This window comes from Temnothorax nylanderi, unplaced genomic scaffold, assembly GCF_030848795.1.
Source record: "Temnothorax nylanderi isolate EJ_2023f unplaced genomic scaffold, tnyl_v1.0 TNYL_tig0001_pilon, whole genome shotgun sequence".
Classification (NCBI taxonomy): Eukaryota; Metazoa; Arthropoda; class Insecta; order Hymenoptera; family Formicidae; genus Temnothorax; species Temnothorax nylanderi.
In genome coordinates, this window is record NW_027249063.1 from 4,715,933 (window position 1) to 4,734,016 (window position 18,084).

The window sequence follows — 18,084 nt, forward strand, 5'->3', positions numbered from 1 at the left end:
GACTTCGGCCCTTCATCATCGAACTACCTTAATCGTCTTTTGTATAATTTCATAATTTTTTTTATTTATCTTTTCCAAATTAATACTATAACTGAAGGAATACTATAAATTATTATAAATTAAAACTATAAATTCGACACTAAATTAAGTATTTTATTGTTCTTCTTAATATACAATTATTTAATCCGGCGTGAATGGAAGATCAGCTAAAATAGCTTGGCGGTGAATGTGTTAAAAGCTACGCTACTCCACCATATGTTCTTTTTCGTGTATTATAACTTCAGAACACTTATATAAACTCTTTTATTCACTTATAACAAACTTTAAGAAATAGCCTCCAGGAAGGGAGACTTCTAAAAATACTACGAAAATAAATATGCATTTATATCTGGCCAACTTTCGAGGAAATTTTGTCCTCTTTGCTTCGACCGAATACTTAGACGCGGCTTGTGTTTCCAAGGCATTAACACGCGGGCGATCGGCCGATCGATCGGCACGTCGGCTGTTCGTTTCGCAAAGACCGCGATCGCAACGGTCCACTTACGATGCGCAGCACCGAAAGAAAAACGATCACCAAGTCCTCGCAACTCCAACAAGTCTTATCGTCCATTAAGTAATTTAACACGAGGCTTCTCGCGATCGATACCGATGCAAAAACCTCGCGCAAGTCGATTCCGCTCGAGGACAGAATTCCGTATTTCCGTCATTACTTAGGCATTTCGTTCGAGATGACGTCTGGAAAGATGACCGCGGCGGTCGTTCACACGACATTTTTGCCGTCGCGTAAACAGCTAGCGGACGTATACCTGAGGCGTTGCTCAGAGTTGACTCCGATTCGATTGACTTTTTCGATGCGTTCCTGTTCGTCATAAATTTGTTTGACGATAATATCGCGTACATACATACCTATTTCACTACGATTAGGAATTTGTTTGAAAGTTTACTACAAGGCAGACGGTTTAACTTTAAAAACAAGCATGCGTATATACTTTAATATCTTAATTTTTTCTGAAGGTATCTGTTCTCGATAAACAAGAAAGAAAGCGTCGTTTTACGATCTACTACATATTGGTACTTTTCATATGAGAGCATAACACTCGGCTATTGCGCGGTGATGAATCCCGGGATGGGAAAGCGTCGTGGCTATCGGGTGAAAATGTACCTTTCTCCAAAGATTGTGCGCGTCTATGCGGCTGATTATAAACTGTTAACCTATTACGTGAGGATCGGATAACCTGCGACATTACGAGATCGTAACGTAGAAAGTTTCCTAAAGGCCGCGTGAGGGGTGTCGTTGAACGAGGAACTCGGGACCTCGGGAAGATTTGTCGATCTTAAATCGCGAGTATTATCGCGGACGTTGATCGAAGGCGGATAAGAGACGTCAGTCCAATTCTTTGCAGTGCTTATTATTCAACGTAATTACATACCCTACCCGCTGACGTAATATTATAAAAATAATGCAAACAATTACACAAGCAATCTCAAAACTTTTCTGCAAGCACGAATATTGGATTGGCAAAATGCAAAATTAAGTGATGTTGATCTTCGCGGCGAATAATTGAGGCATGCTTGACGAAAAGAAAATATTCGTCAAATCAAAAATAACATTTAATTAAAATAACGGAATAATTATTGAACTGCAACTCTTTCAGGATAATACGCCGAGTTCCTCACTTTTTATCAAATCATATGTTTCATTTATTAAACACTTGTTACACGCAATTCTGCGTGGGAATTCTTACCTGTTGGTGGCCTCTCTTTGGGATAGCATATCCTAAATAGACCCTGAGTCCTCGTGTAATAATAGTACTTCGTGTTCATTTGCTCCACCAAGTGGCTCTGCTCGGCATGCTTGCTCGCGTATTGCTGCAACAGAAAGAAAAACCGTCGTTAAGCGTCAAATGTCAAGTTTTAATATTCAACGAAAGTTGCAACGCGCATTATTAACGATGATGAAGTGAAAGGGCAAGGAACAAAGTCGCGGCGAATAATCCGCCTTAACGGAGAGAGCTACCGGACGTGCGTTTTCGAATGCAGATGAAGTATACGCGCTCTTCCTTTCGCGAAAATGTTATTATCGTTAGAAAGTAAGACTACTCGCGTTCCTGCGATAGAACATCTGTCAGAATCTCTCCCTCTCGCGTTTTTAGTGAAAGAGACCGCGAGCGACTTTGCCTTCTCCAGGATTTACTCTAAGGTTTATTAGTTTATGCGAAACTATCTTAAGACTTATAGTTATTAAAAATCCAGGACGCTGAAAATTAACGACTTAGAACGGATTGGCGGCACAAAAGTCTGTGTAATAATATACGCGCTCTTCCTTTCGCGGAAATGTTATTATTGTTAAAAATAAATATCGAAAATGTTGTTATTGTTAGAAAAAAAATACCGCGTTCTTGTTTTTAATGAAAGAGTTTTTAGCGAGCAACGTTGCCCTCTTAGGAACATTCTAGTTTATTAGTTTACGCGAGACTGTCTTAAGACTTAATTATAAAAATCCAGGGCGCTAAAAATTAAAATACTTTTAATTACGGTTTTAAAACGGGTTGGCGATACAGAAGTCTGCGTAATAAATCGTAGCGTGACGCTCGCGCGAGTTTCGCAGTCACGTTAAAGAACCGCCGATGGATGAAATTACGAGTGGAGAAAACGACGACCAATTTTATTTCGCATCGCATCGAAGGCAATCGATATTCCACTATATAGAGTCCGTCCATGATGGCCCATAAGAATAACCCATAGAGAGCGTTTACTCGTGCGTGTCGACAGGCAAGTTCCGTGCTTTCTTGCGTTCCTCGAGGATGCGTACTTCGCGCGCGCATTGTCCTCGAAATTCAATTGCAATTTCTCAGATCGTGCGGTAGGCGAGCGTCGATTTCGTCCCCATCGGCGACGATCTCATCGTTGGTAATCTTATACCCATTCGGGGCTCGTCCACGGCGAGCAGGGCTTGGATCGTTACGATCTATTTTCTAGAAAGTCCGTCTTCGATTTCCCGATTCAACGTCTGGTAGAAAGTATAAATGATATACCGCGCTATATACGCGGGAAATCTTAACGCATGAATCGCGACGCGTGTCGGCGACGGAGAGGAACATTTCCGCGAAAACACGCTTGTTCGTTACCTTTGCGTTACACGAGTCCGCTTCTCACGAGGCATTTCGCTCGATCCGTTGTCCGCCGATCGCTGATAAAACTGTTACCGCCGTTTAGCGAAAGCGTTTCTTTCAACACTCGTTTTCGACAAAACAATATCAACGGTTCTAAACGCGATCGCCGCGCAGTCCCTTAACACGATTTAACAAGTTTTTAACTCGTTTCGAAGGGCCAGCCAATTTAGGATTAGGCTTTTATATTCCCCCATATTATTTAAAAATTGTTAAAACCAGATTATTCTCGTCGAGGGAAAATCAAGTTAATATAGGATTATCAAACGTTAGCGACGACACATTTATTAGCATAATTCATAAAACAAAACGCTTATTTTTTTATTAAAATCTTAAAATGCATTTAACGTGAGCTTTGTATTTACTTTGTTCTACAGTAATGGCAGAAAGTAACATTGTATCTACAGGTGGGAAACGTTAGCCGGAGCTTTATCGCTCGGCAAAGCGATTAGTTTACGCGACGGACACACGGGTTTGTACAGAAAGCAGAAACACGTTCGCGCGTTGCGTCTGTCAACAACGACGTGGCGATTGGTGTTTCTGAAATTCCTACGGCCTACGTTCTTCCTCGATTACCAACCGATAATCGTACGAGCGTGACGTACGCTGATGCTGATGCAAGGCTCGATTCAACCTTGGTGAACACCCATGCGTTCCGAGCAGCGGTTCTCTCGGAAAGAACGCGCAAGGTGAACGATGCACGTTCGCCAGAACGGTTCCATTTTGTTGCCTTACGCAGATCAAGTAACTTCGTATTATAATAAATCGAGTAACAAAATTCTATTATCAAATATTAAAATCATTGTCGTCGATCGACAAACATCCCTATAGATACAAAATATCAGAGAGAAAGAAAGGTGGTTCCAGTCAAGTTGCATGACAAAATTTTAAAGTATCGAGAAATACTGATTTTCTTCCGTGTACAATGCAGTTATTTAAAGAGAGTGTGTTCCGCGCGCGAAAGTTTCTGCGAGCAACAGGTGTTGTCTGAAAATGCAACACGTGAATCATCTCGTGACGGTACATATCGCTTACGCGGAATAATCGTCGCTCGCGGTTGGCGAGAAAAGGAAGAAAGGAGGACTCCAACGAATCCCGGTCTCGTCTAGGCCACGCCATTCTGCTTTCACGTTGTTATTTCGCCATTGCTCGCCTCAAGCGCGGGAATATCGTCGAGTCCGGCTGATTTCTTTGACATAGAAAGGAAAACCCGCCGTGGTGCTCCGTGAAGACAGTTATATTATCAAATTAAGAGCCCGAATCCTGTGGCATTTTGTCGTAGACCGATCTACGCTGTGTACGTTTTCTACGTTTCTGACACAATTCCGCTACAACATCACTCCCGCGATGTCAACGCGAGCATTTGCAACATATTTTCACTTCGTGACATTTTAACGCAACGTCGTAGCTGATTGTATCGCGGTTTTAATCGCGGAGGGAAGCGTGATAATTATTGCAGCAACTAGAGGTGATTATGCAAAATATTTGCGCGCGCTCGCGGAAATGGACAGAGGATAGCTTTCACTAAAGCCTGCCGTTCTCGTCCTCATTCCCGGCACCGGACAAATTGTTATCGACGCCGCTTATATCGGCGTCGGTGTAAATTGTCGAGGCGTTATCGGCTTGGTTGCGAATTTGCGTTAAAAGACCGAGGGAGGCCGGTTCACCTCGTACGCGAGCAGCGGGATTTTTCGCTAACGAGCCACGTTATGTTGCGTACGGCAACTTTCATTTGAATTTTTATTCGCCGGCTGGCTAACTCACCAGTCGAGATCGTGTCGCGATCGTTTTTCCGACTCTGCGCGACTTATTACACAATCCCTTGGCAAATCTGAATAATCCCGCCGCCGTTGTGCCACCGATTATTTGAAGGGACCGATATACAGGCTTGCGCGGACACCGCTCCGATTTGAGTGACAATTGATGTGATTTATCATATTTCCGGATGCATCCAAGGATCTCTTGCATTAATCCGTCACGCCGAAACGGATTGTTCAATTGGCAAATGCGATTTCGCGTGTTCGCCAACATCGAGCAGGCCATAATCGACGGAGCCTCTCGTTTATAAATTATTTTTCTAAATGTTGAGCAACAGATTCTTATATACTTCACTATTTATATCGGGCATTTTTAGTACAGTTATCCCCTCTATTTAATTCCAAAGTTATTTTATAGATTCTTTGCCAGTCATATTTACATCGGCAAGTAATGACGACAAATCCTTCCTATTTATAATTTTGAAAGGTTTTTAAAGTTAACAAACGTGGTTTAAATATATTCTCTTCGCTTTCACGGCGCTCAGGTTAAAATCACCAATTACCAATATACTGAAAGTTTATAGAGTCAGAGATAAACAGAAGCCGAACTCAATACTTAATAAAACTAATATATGAAGCATTGAGACTTGATCAAGCCTCCTTTCTCTCTTTCATGATTTTCTATCTAGAGATGCAATGCTTGTCAATTACGTCGGTAGCAGTGCGAAATTTTGTTTCGCTAGAATAACTCATTAATACATCAAAATGCATTAGGTATTGGAGAGAGGTATATTATTCTCAACGTACAAGCACTACTTTGACGCGACTTTTGCACAACTTGTCTCTGCTGAATACGATCAGTGTGATATATCGGCTACTAAGTATATTGGCCGAAACGTTTCTGCTTTCTACATCTATCCTCTTATGTAAAACTCGCGCAGCGTGTCGCTATCTGATCGTGATAAAAGTCGAACGCTTTTCTCGAGCGTCAAAAGAAAATTTGCCTGGCACGGTAAAACTGATTAAGACGAATTACGTCGCGTGTGTTGCGAAACTCTGTATCGGGAAGCAGCGAGGAGTATAAGGAGTAAATAATCCCGATTACTCATATTTATAAAGTTCGCGGACGTTGCATTTTCGCGCGACAAAAGACGGTTGGAGCATCTTCGTCGACGCGTTTGGACAGGAAGGATATATCGTGCAATACTCGAGTTTCTCCGGATCGTTTCGCTCACGAAGCCGACGTTACGCCATTCAACGTCTTTAAAAAGCGCCGCGAATCGCGGCGTCTTCGCGCGGCCTTGAAGAGGCCTCCACGCGCGATTCGCGACGATCCCCTTAACAGGCCTCAACTAACTTAGCTTATCGACAGATACGGCCGTGTCGATCGATTCTTCTTTAAGAAACAAATTTACGAAACAATATAATTGGCGTGATCGACGTAATTTCGTGTATGTCGTTGTTTTCTATAATTTTTTCGCCTAATACAACCGCGGGTGCATTTGCGTGAGTTTTATTTTTAATTTTTAAATGCCCGAACTATGTCGGAACGTACTCCTTCTTTCGCAGCGAACCGTAATTCTCAAATGTTATCCGCGAGAGCTGTTTCTCCGCTTGTCTCTCGAATATCGAGGCGAATTCAGGTGCGCGCATTCCTTTCCTCGCGCGCCCAGCTCGCCACGTCACCGCGGCGCGGTTCTCGAATGAAAGTACAGTGACTATACTTGATGAATATAATGCCGCGTAAGTCGCGTAACGCGCTACCGTGCGCACCGCAGGATAAGTGCTAAACGGACGCCTTTATACCGGCGAGCAAATAGGGATACAGCGATGTAATCAGCTCGGTGCAACGCAAGCGGACTCTCCTGGCCGGCAGGATGGTGCGCGCATCGCGTAAACACACGCTACTCATTACGAGTAATTCATTATTAAAGCGGGAGCGGCAAGGTGAAAATTATACTGCGCGCTCGTAGGTAACATTAAATTTGTATAAAGGAAAATACAGTGTTTCATACACGCGAGATTTAAAAAATATATATTCGATCTCCCAAGAGTCTGCCTCTTTCCTTGAACGTAATAATGCAATACAGATCCAATTCGTAGAACCGGTTTTTTTTTATCTTACAGCCTACAGCCAGAAAGAACATTCCAATTAAGATTCTCGAATACCTGGTCCTATCAATTAGCGGTCCTTCTTATATAAATATCTTTGTTCTTTTCGTTCCTACTTTCAAATATCAGGAAGAAATGTCAAAGTATCGAGAACTAAATCACTTTCTTCACAATATATTCTCGAGTATATATATAAGCGAAATCTGGAATTTATCTTCCATTGGGTGATATTCAATGCGGACAGCATGCACGAAACCCGTTAAGACGGATACCCGTCGTTATCCGTCTCGTCGAGATCGTCCTTCGGAAAATCGCTGTGTCTACGTCTCCTCGGCTTAAGGATCGCCGAGGTTGTCATCGGGTCTCATCCGACAATCAACGGGGGTTTCGTTAATGTCGGGAATTTACGCGCCGAGTCTTTTCCCGTTAATCGACGGCTACCTCGCGTGCGCTCGCTGCGAGGTCGCGTCCCGGGGGGACGTAAGGCGCAGGGGCCCGCGGAATTATCACCTCGCGTGCGTGCTGCTCGCGAGGAGGCATCCGAACGCGCGTTCGCTCGCGCCTACTCTCGTCGGGATGCGCCGCGCCGGCGCAGGCGACATAACTGTACGCGGCCGGTTCTCCTCAACGCCTCCTCGCCACCCGAGCGAGGAGGCGAAGTAGCCAACCGGCCGGTCGTCCAGGTCTGGGGATCGCGCGGTTTCCTGACGCGCAAAAGAAAATAACAGAGCGTCACGCTGCGCCGCGTCGCGTCGCGAGATCCTCTCGAATCCTGCGCATCCACGATTCTCCGTCAAGAAGTGGATTAGTGGGTAATTTATGGATGACAGCCGATCTCGAACCGATCGGTCCACGCGGAAGAATCGATGCGTAAATTTTGAATGGAAACTCGACTGAGGTGATGAGAGAGAAAGAGAGAGAGAGAGAGAGAGAAAGCCGAAAGTTTAACGGAGAATTCTCTTTACAGTAAATTCTTTATAGTAATTTTAATAGGATGCTTATTAGCATCAAAGTTAACTTGATTACCGATTTAAGTAGGGGGTGGGGATTTTACTGTTCCAACGGAAGCTGTGTTTCAAGTCCGACAAATAATCGGTGCAGTTTACTAACAATAGGTAAGCTGGAAATATGTGTATCAAATACACAGAAATATTAATAGGCTATCAAAATCCAGCTTGGATCGTAAATGGCATTTCTTCTAAAATTGATTTAATGGAATTGCACTGACCACTGATGATTGTTAAATTCGTAGTGTCAAATTATACTCAATTTGAGTTATTTTTAATCATTCCTATAGGTCTACTGCTTCTATTCAATATGTCATTAATTCAACTAAAACCAATGAAGTTAAAATAATACTGTTTTATGTTAAAATAATAAATTTTGACACACATGGTAGTTAAAAATAACAAAATGTTATTTAACTCTAGATATTGATTTAAATTTTATCCTTTAATATTCAACAGTGTACGCAGAACTACCGAGCACAGAATCCGGAAAGTCCACATGGGATTTCGATAGAATGCCAAATAAGTTTGAAGACGAAAAAATTTTGACGAAATACTGGAAAACTGTTTCAATATCGCGCAGCTCTCGGATTTGCGACGTGATCGTTTGAGATAAAATGGAAATCACGCCTCGCGCGAATGAGACACGGGCGGATTCTTGTCGCGCGCGCGGCTGTCCATTTTTACGCGGATTCGCTCTCCCGAGAGGAGCGCTTGCTTGCGTGAAATCTCGCGATCAACGGAAGCTCGTCTCTCGCGTCTCTCGATTCTCGCGCAAAAGGACATACCGCGATCGGCCGCGCGATCGGCGCACCGAGCCGAACAAGACTCGCCGAGTCAACGCGCTGAGAATGGGCGCGGCTCGGAATGTCGATCGTTCCGAAGGTACACGGGACGAGATGTCGGGAGATCGAGACGAGAACGAGAGAAAAAGAGAGGAGAGGAGAGCCGCCTCGGCCGGCTGAGAGAAAGAGAAAAGCGCAAAGGAGGAACGGGATAAACGCGAAATGAGATTCCGCTAACGACGAGATAATCTGATTTAATCGGGCGACAGGTCGTTATTGCTCCAGCTGCTTGGAGTAATAACGACCGCGGGTACTAACGTCAAACGGAGACGCACAAATAATAAAGTTTCTTCGTGATAAATAAAAGAAAAACAAGGAAAACAAATAGAAACTTTGCCTCGTCAGTAAATAATTAACAAAAATGATTTTTACTTGATCCAAATTATTAAAGTCCTGATGTTTCGTTGGATTTGGTCCTTCACAAGTCCAAGTTAGAAATAATTTTTAAAAATATCACACAGGATGTTCTATCGTAAGAATGATCATTAATCGCGGAACGCTCTGACGAATTCGTCGTACGGTGATCGTATGTTTTTTTTTGTATATATATAAATTGTGGCTCTCAAGCATAACAGCTTAAATACGGCCAGATGATCGTATGTTGAATGGATACGCGGCACCTACATGCTGGATGACGCGTGGAACGCGCGCGTCCGCGCATCTGTCATTTAATAATTTCTATTCTTACGTTCGCCCGTGGATGTGATTTTTGCGTTGCACAGGAAATTACATCAACGTCGGAATATTTCGCGTGCGCCGCGCCGAGCTGCGTTTTGCGTCGAGCCGTGGCGTAATTCGCTACGTCAACGAATCAATTTATCATTCGAGGCGTCCTATTAAAATGCGTCTCAAGTCGGAACTAAAAATTTTGATTCTGTAAAATTGAATACCCCAAAGGATCTAAATCAGAACATCCGAGAAAAAACGCGAACGTTTGAAAACCTCATATCTTTCGTTTCCAAAGAATCTATCGTCAGAAAAAAATTGCTTGGATGTGCGAAAGAGGGAATGCGGTCACTTTGCTTGAACAAACCTAAAGTTAATTTAATTGCACAATTAATTGCACGAATTACAGGTCGCAACAATGGGTCGCGTTGCAATTGTTTTAATCGTCGAATCGATTGCATCGATTATTCGAGATGCTTGGTTGACTTGATATTTTTGTCTCAATCGATTTCATTTAGATAACATAGACCTTCTTAGCATTGACTTCGGTATTCAAAACAACGTCCGCCATGATCAAGTTAACCGAAGTTTCTCGTTGAACGGAATCAAATATAGGCTTTCAAGCACCTCTCGCTAGTGTTCGTTGGCGTCTTCCTTAAATGCCACTGACATCTTCCCGATTCCACGAAGAACTCGTGAGAACAACGTCCGACTTTCAACGACCCTAGAGGGTAAACTTGACCTTCGACCCGTGCGTTCACCCACAAGAAGGACGGCGGAAGTCGCGGGAAATTCTACTTCCTATTCTCCCCCTTCTCGAGGAAGAACGCATTCCACTTGGATCTTCTAATAGAGATTACGCAATCTTCCCGCTAATTAATGCTACTTTTTGCTCGGTTCGCTAATTAATAGTAATTTCTATCGGCCCTGTTCCCAATTATTCGATCGTATATTTTAACTAAAAAAATTCATCGTGTGGAACAGTTTTTTATATCCTGTCTCCTGTTACGAATTACTAATTTCGAAAAAGCGAAGAAATTACAGACATTTATAGCTCGTTTTCGTAAGGTATATTTTACCCGCTAGGCAAGCGTGAAAATTTCACTAAAATAATTTTTTTTTCTAATCCTTAAATTAAAAGCATACTTCTCTCTAAATGGAGCCATACGAAATATTGAATTAATTTAAGTAACCGCCTAGTCTTTAAATGACAAGTCGCGTCGATTACGAGTAATTTTAGTGTATTTATTTTAAATATAGTTCATAGTTCAAACGGATTGTGGTTACTCAAAAGTACGATATATAATAGCAACGATAATACATAATCATAGAAATTACTATAATGAACCGTTGACTCGTCGTATATTAGTAAATATCTGTTGTGTGATTGGAAATGGGATTATAACGATGTCGGAAATTGTGTCCATTAACGCGATACAATTTACGTGTCGCTGCGTGAGCCATGAAATTGTTATCAGTGAGAAGAATAAGGGGAGGGACTGGAGAAAGCCCAAGGACCACGGCCGCGCCGCAATCGAGTTTCTTCGCGGCGTACTCGCATCCTTAAGGATGCGGAGGATGTGGAAGAAATTAGATTCACGAGCGCACGGGCGGCTGATGACAGCTCCGGTCGTCAGAAGTAACGAGATCCGGATGCGATTCAACTTCGGGCAGGAAGATGGCCATTTTCATAAATGATCGAAGCCTTCGCTCGGCGCGGGGACCGTCAGCCGATTTACAGCGGCAGTTTCATCAGAATTTGCATAAAAGATCGAGAGAACGCGGAGCGGAGAGAAGCGTGTCCGCGGCCGAACCGAATTAGCTTCAAATCAACAACGACGCCGATCACCGACATGACGCTCCGCGACATCGTCGCGCAACATCGCGAGGATCCACCGTCAGATCTCACGCTTTCTCAATCCACTTTGATTTTTTTTTTCTCTCAATGCCTCTCAGATTGCATACATTAACGCGACGCCGCGCCGAGTCCTTGCAAACGGGCGAACAATTTCCATTGTGACGCGTTTCTCATAAGAGATTCCTCGATGCGCACGTAGAACGTACTCGCGACAGGAGTCGGGTGTCTTATCTACTCGTCGTCGAGATCTCCTCTCGGCGCGATAATTCGATAAGAAGTATCCTCGTGCCTTCGCACCTCCTTCCGAGAATTATCTACGAGATAAAAGAAAAACTTTCCTCTTTAATTCTTCTCACGAGCGCGTGCATCCTACCTGCTTTTAAATACAGGTGACGCGGCGAAGATACGATTGAAAGGAACGAATTTTTATCTGAAACGTCGGATACGAAGATACATTACTTTGGAAAATCCTTGCTCGTTACTTTAGACAAATCGGTTAAGGTAGTATGTTTCCGGTCGATGCGTTCCTTTGGAATGCGGAGACACGCATTTGTGTAAAAGAAAAGCGCTTTGAGCGCTTTCTCGAGAAAACGGAGAGGCGAAAGAATTTGTGTTTTAAAGTAAATCAGTGGAGGCATATCTTAAGGGACGCATCCATAATTTTGGAATACATATCACTGAACTTATTGTATTTGAAGTTTATCGAGATCGGAAGTCAAATTGATTGGATTTTTGTTAAATTATGTGTTGTGATGAATAGCGCATATCCTTTTTCCAGATATTTCTAAATATTACACTTTCTAATTCGAGGCCATTCCTACGGACATATGTTAAAGTTAATTGGTGTTTACATCTAATTAATTTTGCATCTAACAATTAGAGAGCAAACCGAACTCGATTTATTTAATATTTATGAAAATATCTCGGCGCAGAAATGCACTCGAGCTTCGAATGCGTCTATTATCTTTTTTGATGTTTTTCCAACGAGAAATGATAAATCAAATCGACGTTAACTCGACTTTAATTCAACGTTGATGCGTAAATTCGAGTACTGGTATTTTTATTACCTTTGACGTCATCATAATTGTTTTTATATGTTAATTGAGTAATTACGAATATTTTTCTATAAGATTTCCATGTCTTTCAGCCAATTCTATATCGAATACATAATATATATATGTATATATTGTGCTTTCCAACTTTTTGTATTAATTCGATGTAGAGTCAGCCGAAAGACAATAGAAATTTTACAAAAATATTTGCAATCGCTCAATTTACATTATGTATCTTATGTAAAAACAATTATGATGAGATCGAAGATGAGATACAACAAAAATACTTTCCAATCAGTATTTATCGACGTCGAATTGACGTCTATTTAATTAATCATTTCTGGGTTAGTTTAAGTGTATGCATGGTAAGGATGGATGAGTGTGGATAAGACGTTATATTTTGTAAACCAAGTCCCTTCTCCTGGCTAATTTTTTTGTAAAAGCTGAAGTAAATAAATCTATCTATCTTAATTAATAATTTCTGTCAGAGAAGCATCTTTTTCTGTAAATAAGCGACTCGCGTTATCTCTTCCACTTCTGACTTTCGCGCGTCTCTCTCGCGTCTATCCAAGCGCGATCTCGACAGAGCTGAGGCAGGATCGACGGGACGCCCCTCATCTCGGTATCGGGGAGGATCGGATACGAACCTGGATCTGAGCGCGCTTGACCTCGGTGTAGAGCCAGTTGTCCGTGGAGAAGGCGATCGCCAGGAGGGCAGTGGCGATTATACCGGTTATGGTGGCAAGAGACAGCGTCACCGCGGAGCACGGCATCTTGGTATTTTATCTTCGGTATCTTCTCTCTTCCTTTCTCTCCTCTTCGTCGTCGAGGGGGCCCCTCTCGGTCTTCTCACCTTCTTTCTCTCTCTCTCTCCCGTCTCTTCCGTTAGCTTCACCTCGCACTCACCGCGATTACGTGGTGGTCGATGTACGTGGGCATCAGCGCGCACACGAGGAAGGAGAGGCTGCCACGAAGAGCGCACCGCGAGGAGGAGAGCTGGACCACGCTTCGGCGGATTTTGGAGAACGCGGGGGGCGCGCGCGCGCGCGCGCACGACTCTCACGAATCCCGCGGGATCGCACCGAGGGGGTGCGAAGGGGTGCGAAAAAGGGGGTCGAGGGGGGAAAGGGGAGGATTCGACTGGTGGACCTCCGGGTGTACCTCCGTGCCTGGTATCCGCGATATCTTCCGCCGTCCTTCAGGATGCGCGCTCCGCCGCGATGCACACCACACATGCACCACCGTTCCTGTCGCAACGGCAACGATACTAACGGCTCGACTCGACTCGACTCGCTCCCGACTCACCTCGAAGGAAAGCCAGCCGGAGAGCCGGCCGAGAGAGCAAGGAGAGAGAACCGGACCCCAGGTGGGGATGGACTCGTAGCCTCGGGCAGGTATATTACCTGTGTTTTACCCGGCAGCGGTGCTCAACGCGCGTGATCCTGTGTCGCCCCGTTGCACCTGGCGCCGGGAAAGGGAAGGATCGAGTCATTCACTCTTGCAAAATATTCCCAGAGGATATCCATCGCGATGCGGAGAAACTATATCTATTATTTAGCGCGTTCGAAACGAACGCGATCGCGACGAGTCCGCGAATGGTATTCAGATTACGATGCCGCGCGACAGGCCTGAAAACGATATCGCTCTCCTCGGAAACGCGACGCGTCGCGACGCTCGAAGATTTCTACGTGCATCAGGAGCTCGAAGCCTGCAAGATTATACTTGTTTCGAGAGAGTCTTGTTGCTTACCACATTCTAAATTTTAAAGCCGGGTTAAAGATCCGACCGAGTCGTTAGCTTCATTTGAGTCTCTTCAGGATTTCTTGTGAAATATTTATTCCTACGGCCGCAATTTCCATAACAATAGTCGTCGGAGCAACGCGGATCTCATTCAGATATGTGTCGATTACCTGGTTGTAATTTGCTACATTCATGAAAATTTGTTTAGGATCGGTCAGAGCAGGGTAGAAGATTAGGAAGGTCGCGAACGCGACTTTAACGAAATGAGAACAGTTTCTTCGAGGCTGTGTAACCGGCCGTCCGCGAACCGCTCCTGCCTCGTCCCTGTATAGCGAACGATCCCACCGCTATTGTGATATAAAGTCGGCGTAAACGCCAGGGAAAAGCGTAGGATTCCGCGCATTCTATGCGAACTCTCGGATCGCCTCGCGATTTCACAGGGTGTCGTCGTCGTCGAGATCCAGAAGCGTCAGCTCTTTGCTTTCGTATAGATTAGCTATTTATTTCTTAAAAGGAAATCTGCAGACTCGCCACGATCGTCGCGCAAGAAAACGTGATCGCGAAGAAAATGGGCATTTCATCCATCGCCATAATTAATGAATCAAGATATCTTTAGTAGTTCCAACGTGGATCTGAAAATATAGATATAGATACATCTTGAAAAGATTACAATTTAATCTTTCGAAAATAGGAAAGGTTTAATAGTTTAATTAGATAAAATCACGATTAACAAACTTGTCCATAATATGTTCAGCGAATATTTAAATATGGAAATCTATAAAGTCTTTTAAGAATTTTTTTGCAAATTATTACCCGTTTGGGTCGAAGCTCTTTTTATCAAAGCACAATATTAAAATATGAAAGTGCAATGTCCATTTGAATTATTTTATTTAAAAATATTTCGTTGTTTTTCTTCATAATTTTCATAATATTAAATACATGACACATAAGTAAAACATATAAAACAAAATATCCAGGATATTAAAACAGGAAGATTTCCAGGCGATTAAATTATATATACTGCATATATTATATATACACGTATATTTACATATAAAATTATTACAATATAAATATTTTAATATAAATATTATTTAATAAACATTGAAATTGCAGAAAATATATTAAGGTACATTAATTGTATTTTAAAATAGAAGGGTCGTAAGGTGTACCCTGAAAAGGCGATCCTTTCGCGTTCCATGCCTGCTTCAAAGTGCCCTCCATCTTCTGTAAATGCAATGTAACAATGTTATTTACAAAATATTGAAATAAATATTCGCTTTATACATGCTAACCGAACAAGATATAGACAATTACAATTTGTTCAGACGTTGGTTTGCCTAAGACCTTCTGCTGGCAATTCCACATCAGTTCCTGCACTTTCATTTGCTCCTCTGGCGCCATATCGTCAAAATGTTTCGAACAGTCAATCTTGTTTAAGTCAATTTTCGGTTCGTCAACTGTTAGGGCTTCCCACCATCTTTCCATAGCCTTTTCAAGATGAATCTATAAGTAACAAATAAATAAATGAATAAGTAGATACAAGACAAATTTGATGAGATCCAAAAAGTTAGATTAAACATGTCTCATATATATAATTGTACATTAATTTGATTCCCTTCAATGCTCCATGTAGATTCACCACTTCGAATTTTAAAACTAAGTTTGCCATCAAAAATGCTATCCCATTCGGAATTCGCTGATGAAGCAGAAGGCTTCCCAGCAATTCTGATCTCACTCGAGCTTATATCGATTTTGACCGTATCTTTGGACGCTTTTATATGTTCCGGTACTTTTACAAGTACATCCAAATCGCTGAGAGTCTGGGTCCAAACGTAATTTTCTCTCACGGCTCCGTTGTAACTGTCTGACGCATGATTCGTCTTGAGCGATTGCGCGGAGGGTGGTTTAACATCGTTAGATTTGTCACGCGAGTCGATTTCAATTTCTTGCGCCACTGGTGGAGTAAATCTACAGCTCTCGTCTCGCGTCAAAACCAGTTGATCCAATGTACCACTGCTGTTTGTACTATCATCATCAGACAATGTTGCCTTTTGTAAAGATGGTGTGGTGTTCTTCCACTTGTACATGGTACTCAGTACGAGTTTCTCTGCCACTCCCGGTGGGAAGCCCAATTTCTGCTCCGAGTCCGCTTCGACATAGAAATCTGTGCTGATATTACAAAACGTTATCATATAAAATGAAATTTTATTATTTGAAGCTTTATTGGTTATCGATACCTCTGACACTCACCATCTATATAAAAAGCCAAAGAAGGCGTCCAAGAAATTACTGATGTTCTTCTCCTCACGAATTACGTGGAGAAACGTTTGATCGTGACCGGATCCCATGACTGAACGGAGATTTCTACGGAGTCCTGGAAACACTCGGCATACTCTGCCAATTGTCGAATATATGGAAAGAATAAATGGTTCGATTATGTGCTCGAGAAAATTTAATTATCTTGGACACGCGCGTTTCTGGAACCGGTCCAAATTTCTAAGAATGTTTAAGATAACCTATACACTCCAAGTTCGTCGTATACTGAAATAATAAAGTAGTGTTGATACAAATCTTGATAAATATCTAATATATTTCTCTTAAATTGGACTATTGTGTGCGACTTGTATCGCAGAATCCGAATCTGTATGAAAAATTCGTCGTCTACTTATATCTGATATAGAGTTAGATGATGCCGACATGAGAGCTGTACAGCTGTTCTTTGTAGGTGCACTTCACTTTCTGCACTAGTGAAATAGACTCTCGGAAATGTCAAATGTGAATGACCGTCGTTTGCAGGATAAACGTAAACAAGCCGAAATATAGTTCCATCAGTAGTATACCGTGAAAAAAGCAGCTGTTAATTGTTATCAAATGAAATCACGTCAAATTAAATACGATAATCTAAAAAAAGGGTCAACAATTGTATACGAAAAATTTTTATATGTAAAATATTTGCAGATTTAACCATTTAACAAGCGTTAAATAGTGATCTGCAATATCTCAGTTTACCACACGTAATTAGCAATCCAGTATATTATGTAAATAACATAATAACGTCGCTGAGAAAAAACATAACCCTCGCTTACACCCCTGTGCACTATGGCAAGTGTTCCTGGTTTCACACTGGAAACTGCAAAAGGTATCCATTATGTAAATTATGTATATATTATAAATGTATATTGAAATTGTAATTACATAAAGAATTATCTTTTTCCTTCAGCGATATTGACGGACATTCTGACGGCGCTGAACACACCCGAGAATTTGCAAAAGCTGACGGAGGCAAAGGAGAGCTCTGGCAACGAGATGTTGAAAATGATGCAATTTGTGTTCCCACTAGTAACGCAGATTCAAATGGACGTTATAAAGAATTATGGATTTCCAGAAGGAAGGGAAGGTGGGTGGATTTAAGCCATTTAAAAGGGTATGATGAAAATAGAATTCAAGGATTGATCGTCATCTGTGCGCAAAGCAGGTACTGTACAATTTGCGCAGCTCATTAGGGCCTTGGAGAGAGAGGACGCCGAAATAGCTCAGCTACACAGCCAGGTCCGTTCGTACTTCCTTCCGCCGGTTACGATAAACTCCTCGACTGAAGCATCTCTTTAGATTGAAAGGGATTCACATATGAATTCCTCTAGAAAGCAAGATGAATTCCTCATATGTATATCATTTTCACCCGAAGACTGTATTAAGTTACCTAAGGATAACTTATGCGAGTGAAGAAAAAATTATCTTATGCATTTTTATGGAAAGAAAATAGATTTTACATATCGTTTTTTGTTATATACACTCATTTTAATAAATTAAATATTAAAATAATTCTGATCTCATCACTCAGCTAAAGTTTACGTGTAACATCTTAATAAGAATA

The 18,084-nt window shown here is 42.2% G+C and overlaps 3 protein-coding genes across 6 annotated transcripts in view; 1 reads left to right on the forward strand and 2 right to left on the reverse strand.

The window, feature by feature from the left end:
* Positions 1–13,774, reverse strand: part of LOC139767627 (uncharacterized) — a 28,650-nt gene extending 14,876 nt beyond the window's left edge. For both annotated transcript variants that reach the window (XM_071697088.1, XM_071697094.1), the window contains exons 1-2: positions 13,115–13,774; positions 1,746–1,869 (exon numbers count right to left, since the gene is read on the reverse strand). In XM_071697088.1, the coding sequence (XP_071553189.1) occupies positions 1,746–1,869; positions 13,115–13,240 (250 nt within the window). In that variant the 5' untranslated portion in view covers positions 13,241–13,774. The remainder of the gene's footprint in view (positions 1–1,745; positions 1,870–13,114) is intronic.
* A 1,460-nt stretch (positions 13,775–15,234) lies between these two features.
* On the reverse strand, positions 15,235–16,602 carry LOC139767684 (nudC domain-containing protein 3). 3 transcript variants are annotated; one of them, XM_071697248.1, is made up of 4 exons: positions 16,461–16,602; positions 15,812–16,359; positions 15,525–15,713; positions 15,235–15,434 (listed from the first exon to the last, which is right to left on the reverse strand). In XM_071697248.1, exons 2-4 carry the CDS (start codon positions 16,295–16,297, stop codon positions 15,342–15,344), a joined length of 768 nt encoding a protein of 255 aa, XP_071553349.1. In that variant the 5' UTR covers positions 16,298–16,359; positions 16,461–16,602; the 3' UTR covers positions 15,235–15,341. The 3 variants fall into 3 exon arrangements, with proteins under 3 accessions (XP_071553349.1, XP_071553342.1, XP_071553334.1); XM_071697241.1 differs by having other exon boundaries at positions 15,812–16,374; positions 16,461–16,599; XM_071697233.1 differs by having other exon boundaries at positions 15,812–16,379; positions 16,461–16,596.
* Positions 16,603–17,208: 606 nt separating this feature from the next.
* LOC139767700 (protein C10) lies at positions 17,209–18,032 on the forward strand. The gene is made up of 3 exons (XM_071697263.1): positions 17,209–17,349; positions 17,431–17,607; positions 17,686–18,032. Exons 1-3 carry the CDS (start codon positions 17,310–17,312, stop codon positions 17,817–17,819), a joined length of 351 nt encoding a protein of 116 aa, XP_071553364.1. The 5' UTR covers positions 17,209–17,309; the 3' UTR covers positions 17,820–18,032.
* Positions 18,033–18,084: the final 52 nt, after the last annotated feature.

Excerpts from the sequence above, each read along its gene's own strand:
- LOC139767684 (XM_071697233.1), bottom strand. The coding sequence starts at position 16,558 with ATGGGATCCGGTCACGATCAAACGTTTCTCCACGTAATTCGTGAGGAG. Across the intron at positions 16,380-16,460 it reads TTTGGCTTTTTATATAGATG|CACAGATTTCTATGTCGAAG; the intron begins GTGAGTGTCAGA and ends TTGTAATATCAG. Across the intron at positions 15,435-15,524 it reads AACCAACGTCTGAACAAATT|AAGATGGAGGGCACTTTGAA; the intron begins GTAATTGTCTAT and ends TTGCATTTACAG.
- LOC139767700 (XM_071697263.1), top strand. The coding sequence starts at position 17,310 with ATGGCAAGTGTTCCTGGTTTCACACTGGAAACTGCAAAAG. Across the intron at positions 17,350-17,430 it reads CACACTGGAAACTGCAAAAG|CGATATTGACGGACATTCTG; the intron begins GTATCCATTATG and ends TTTTTCCTTCAG. Across the intron at positions 17,608-17,685 it reads ATTTCCAGAAGGAAGGGAAG|GTACTGTACAATTTGCGCAG; the intron begins GTGGGTGGATTT and ends TGCGCAAAGCAG.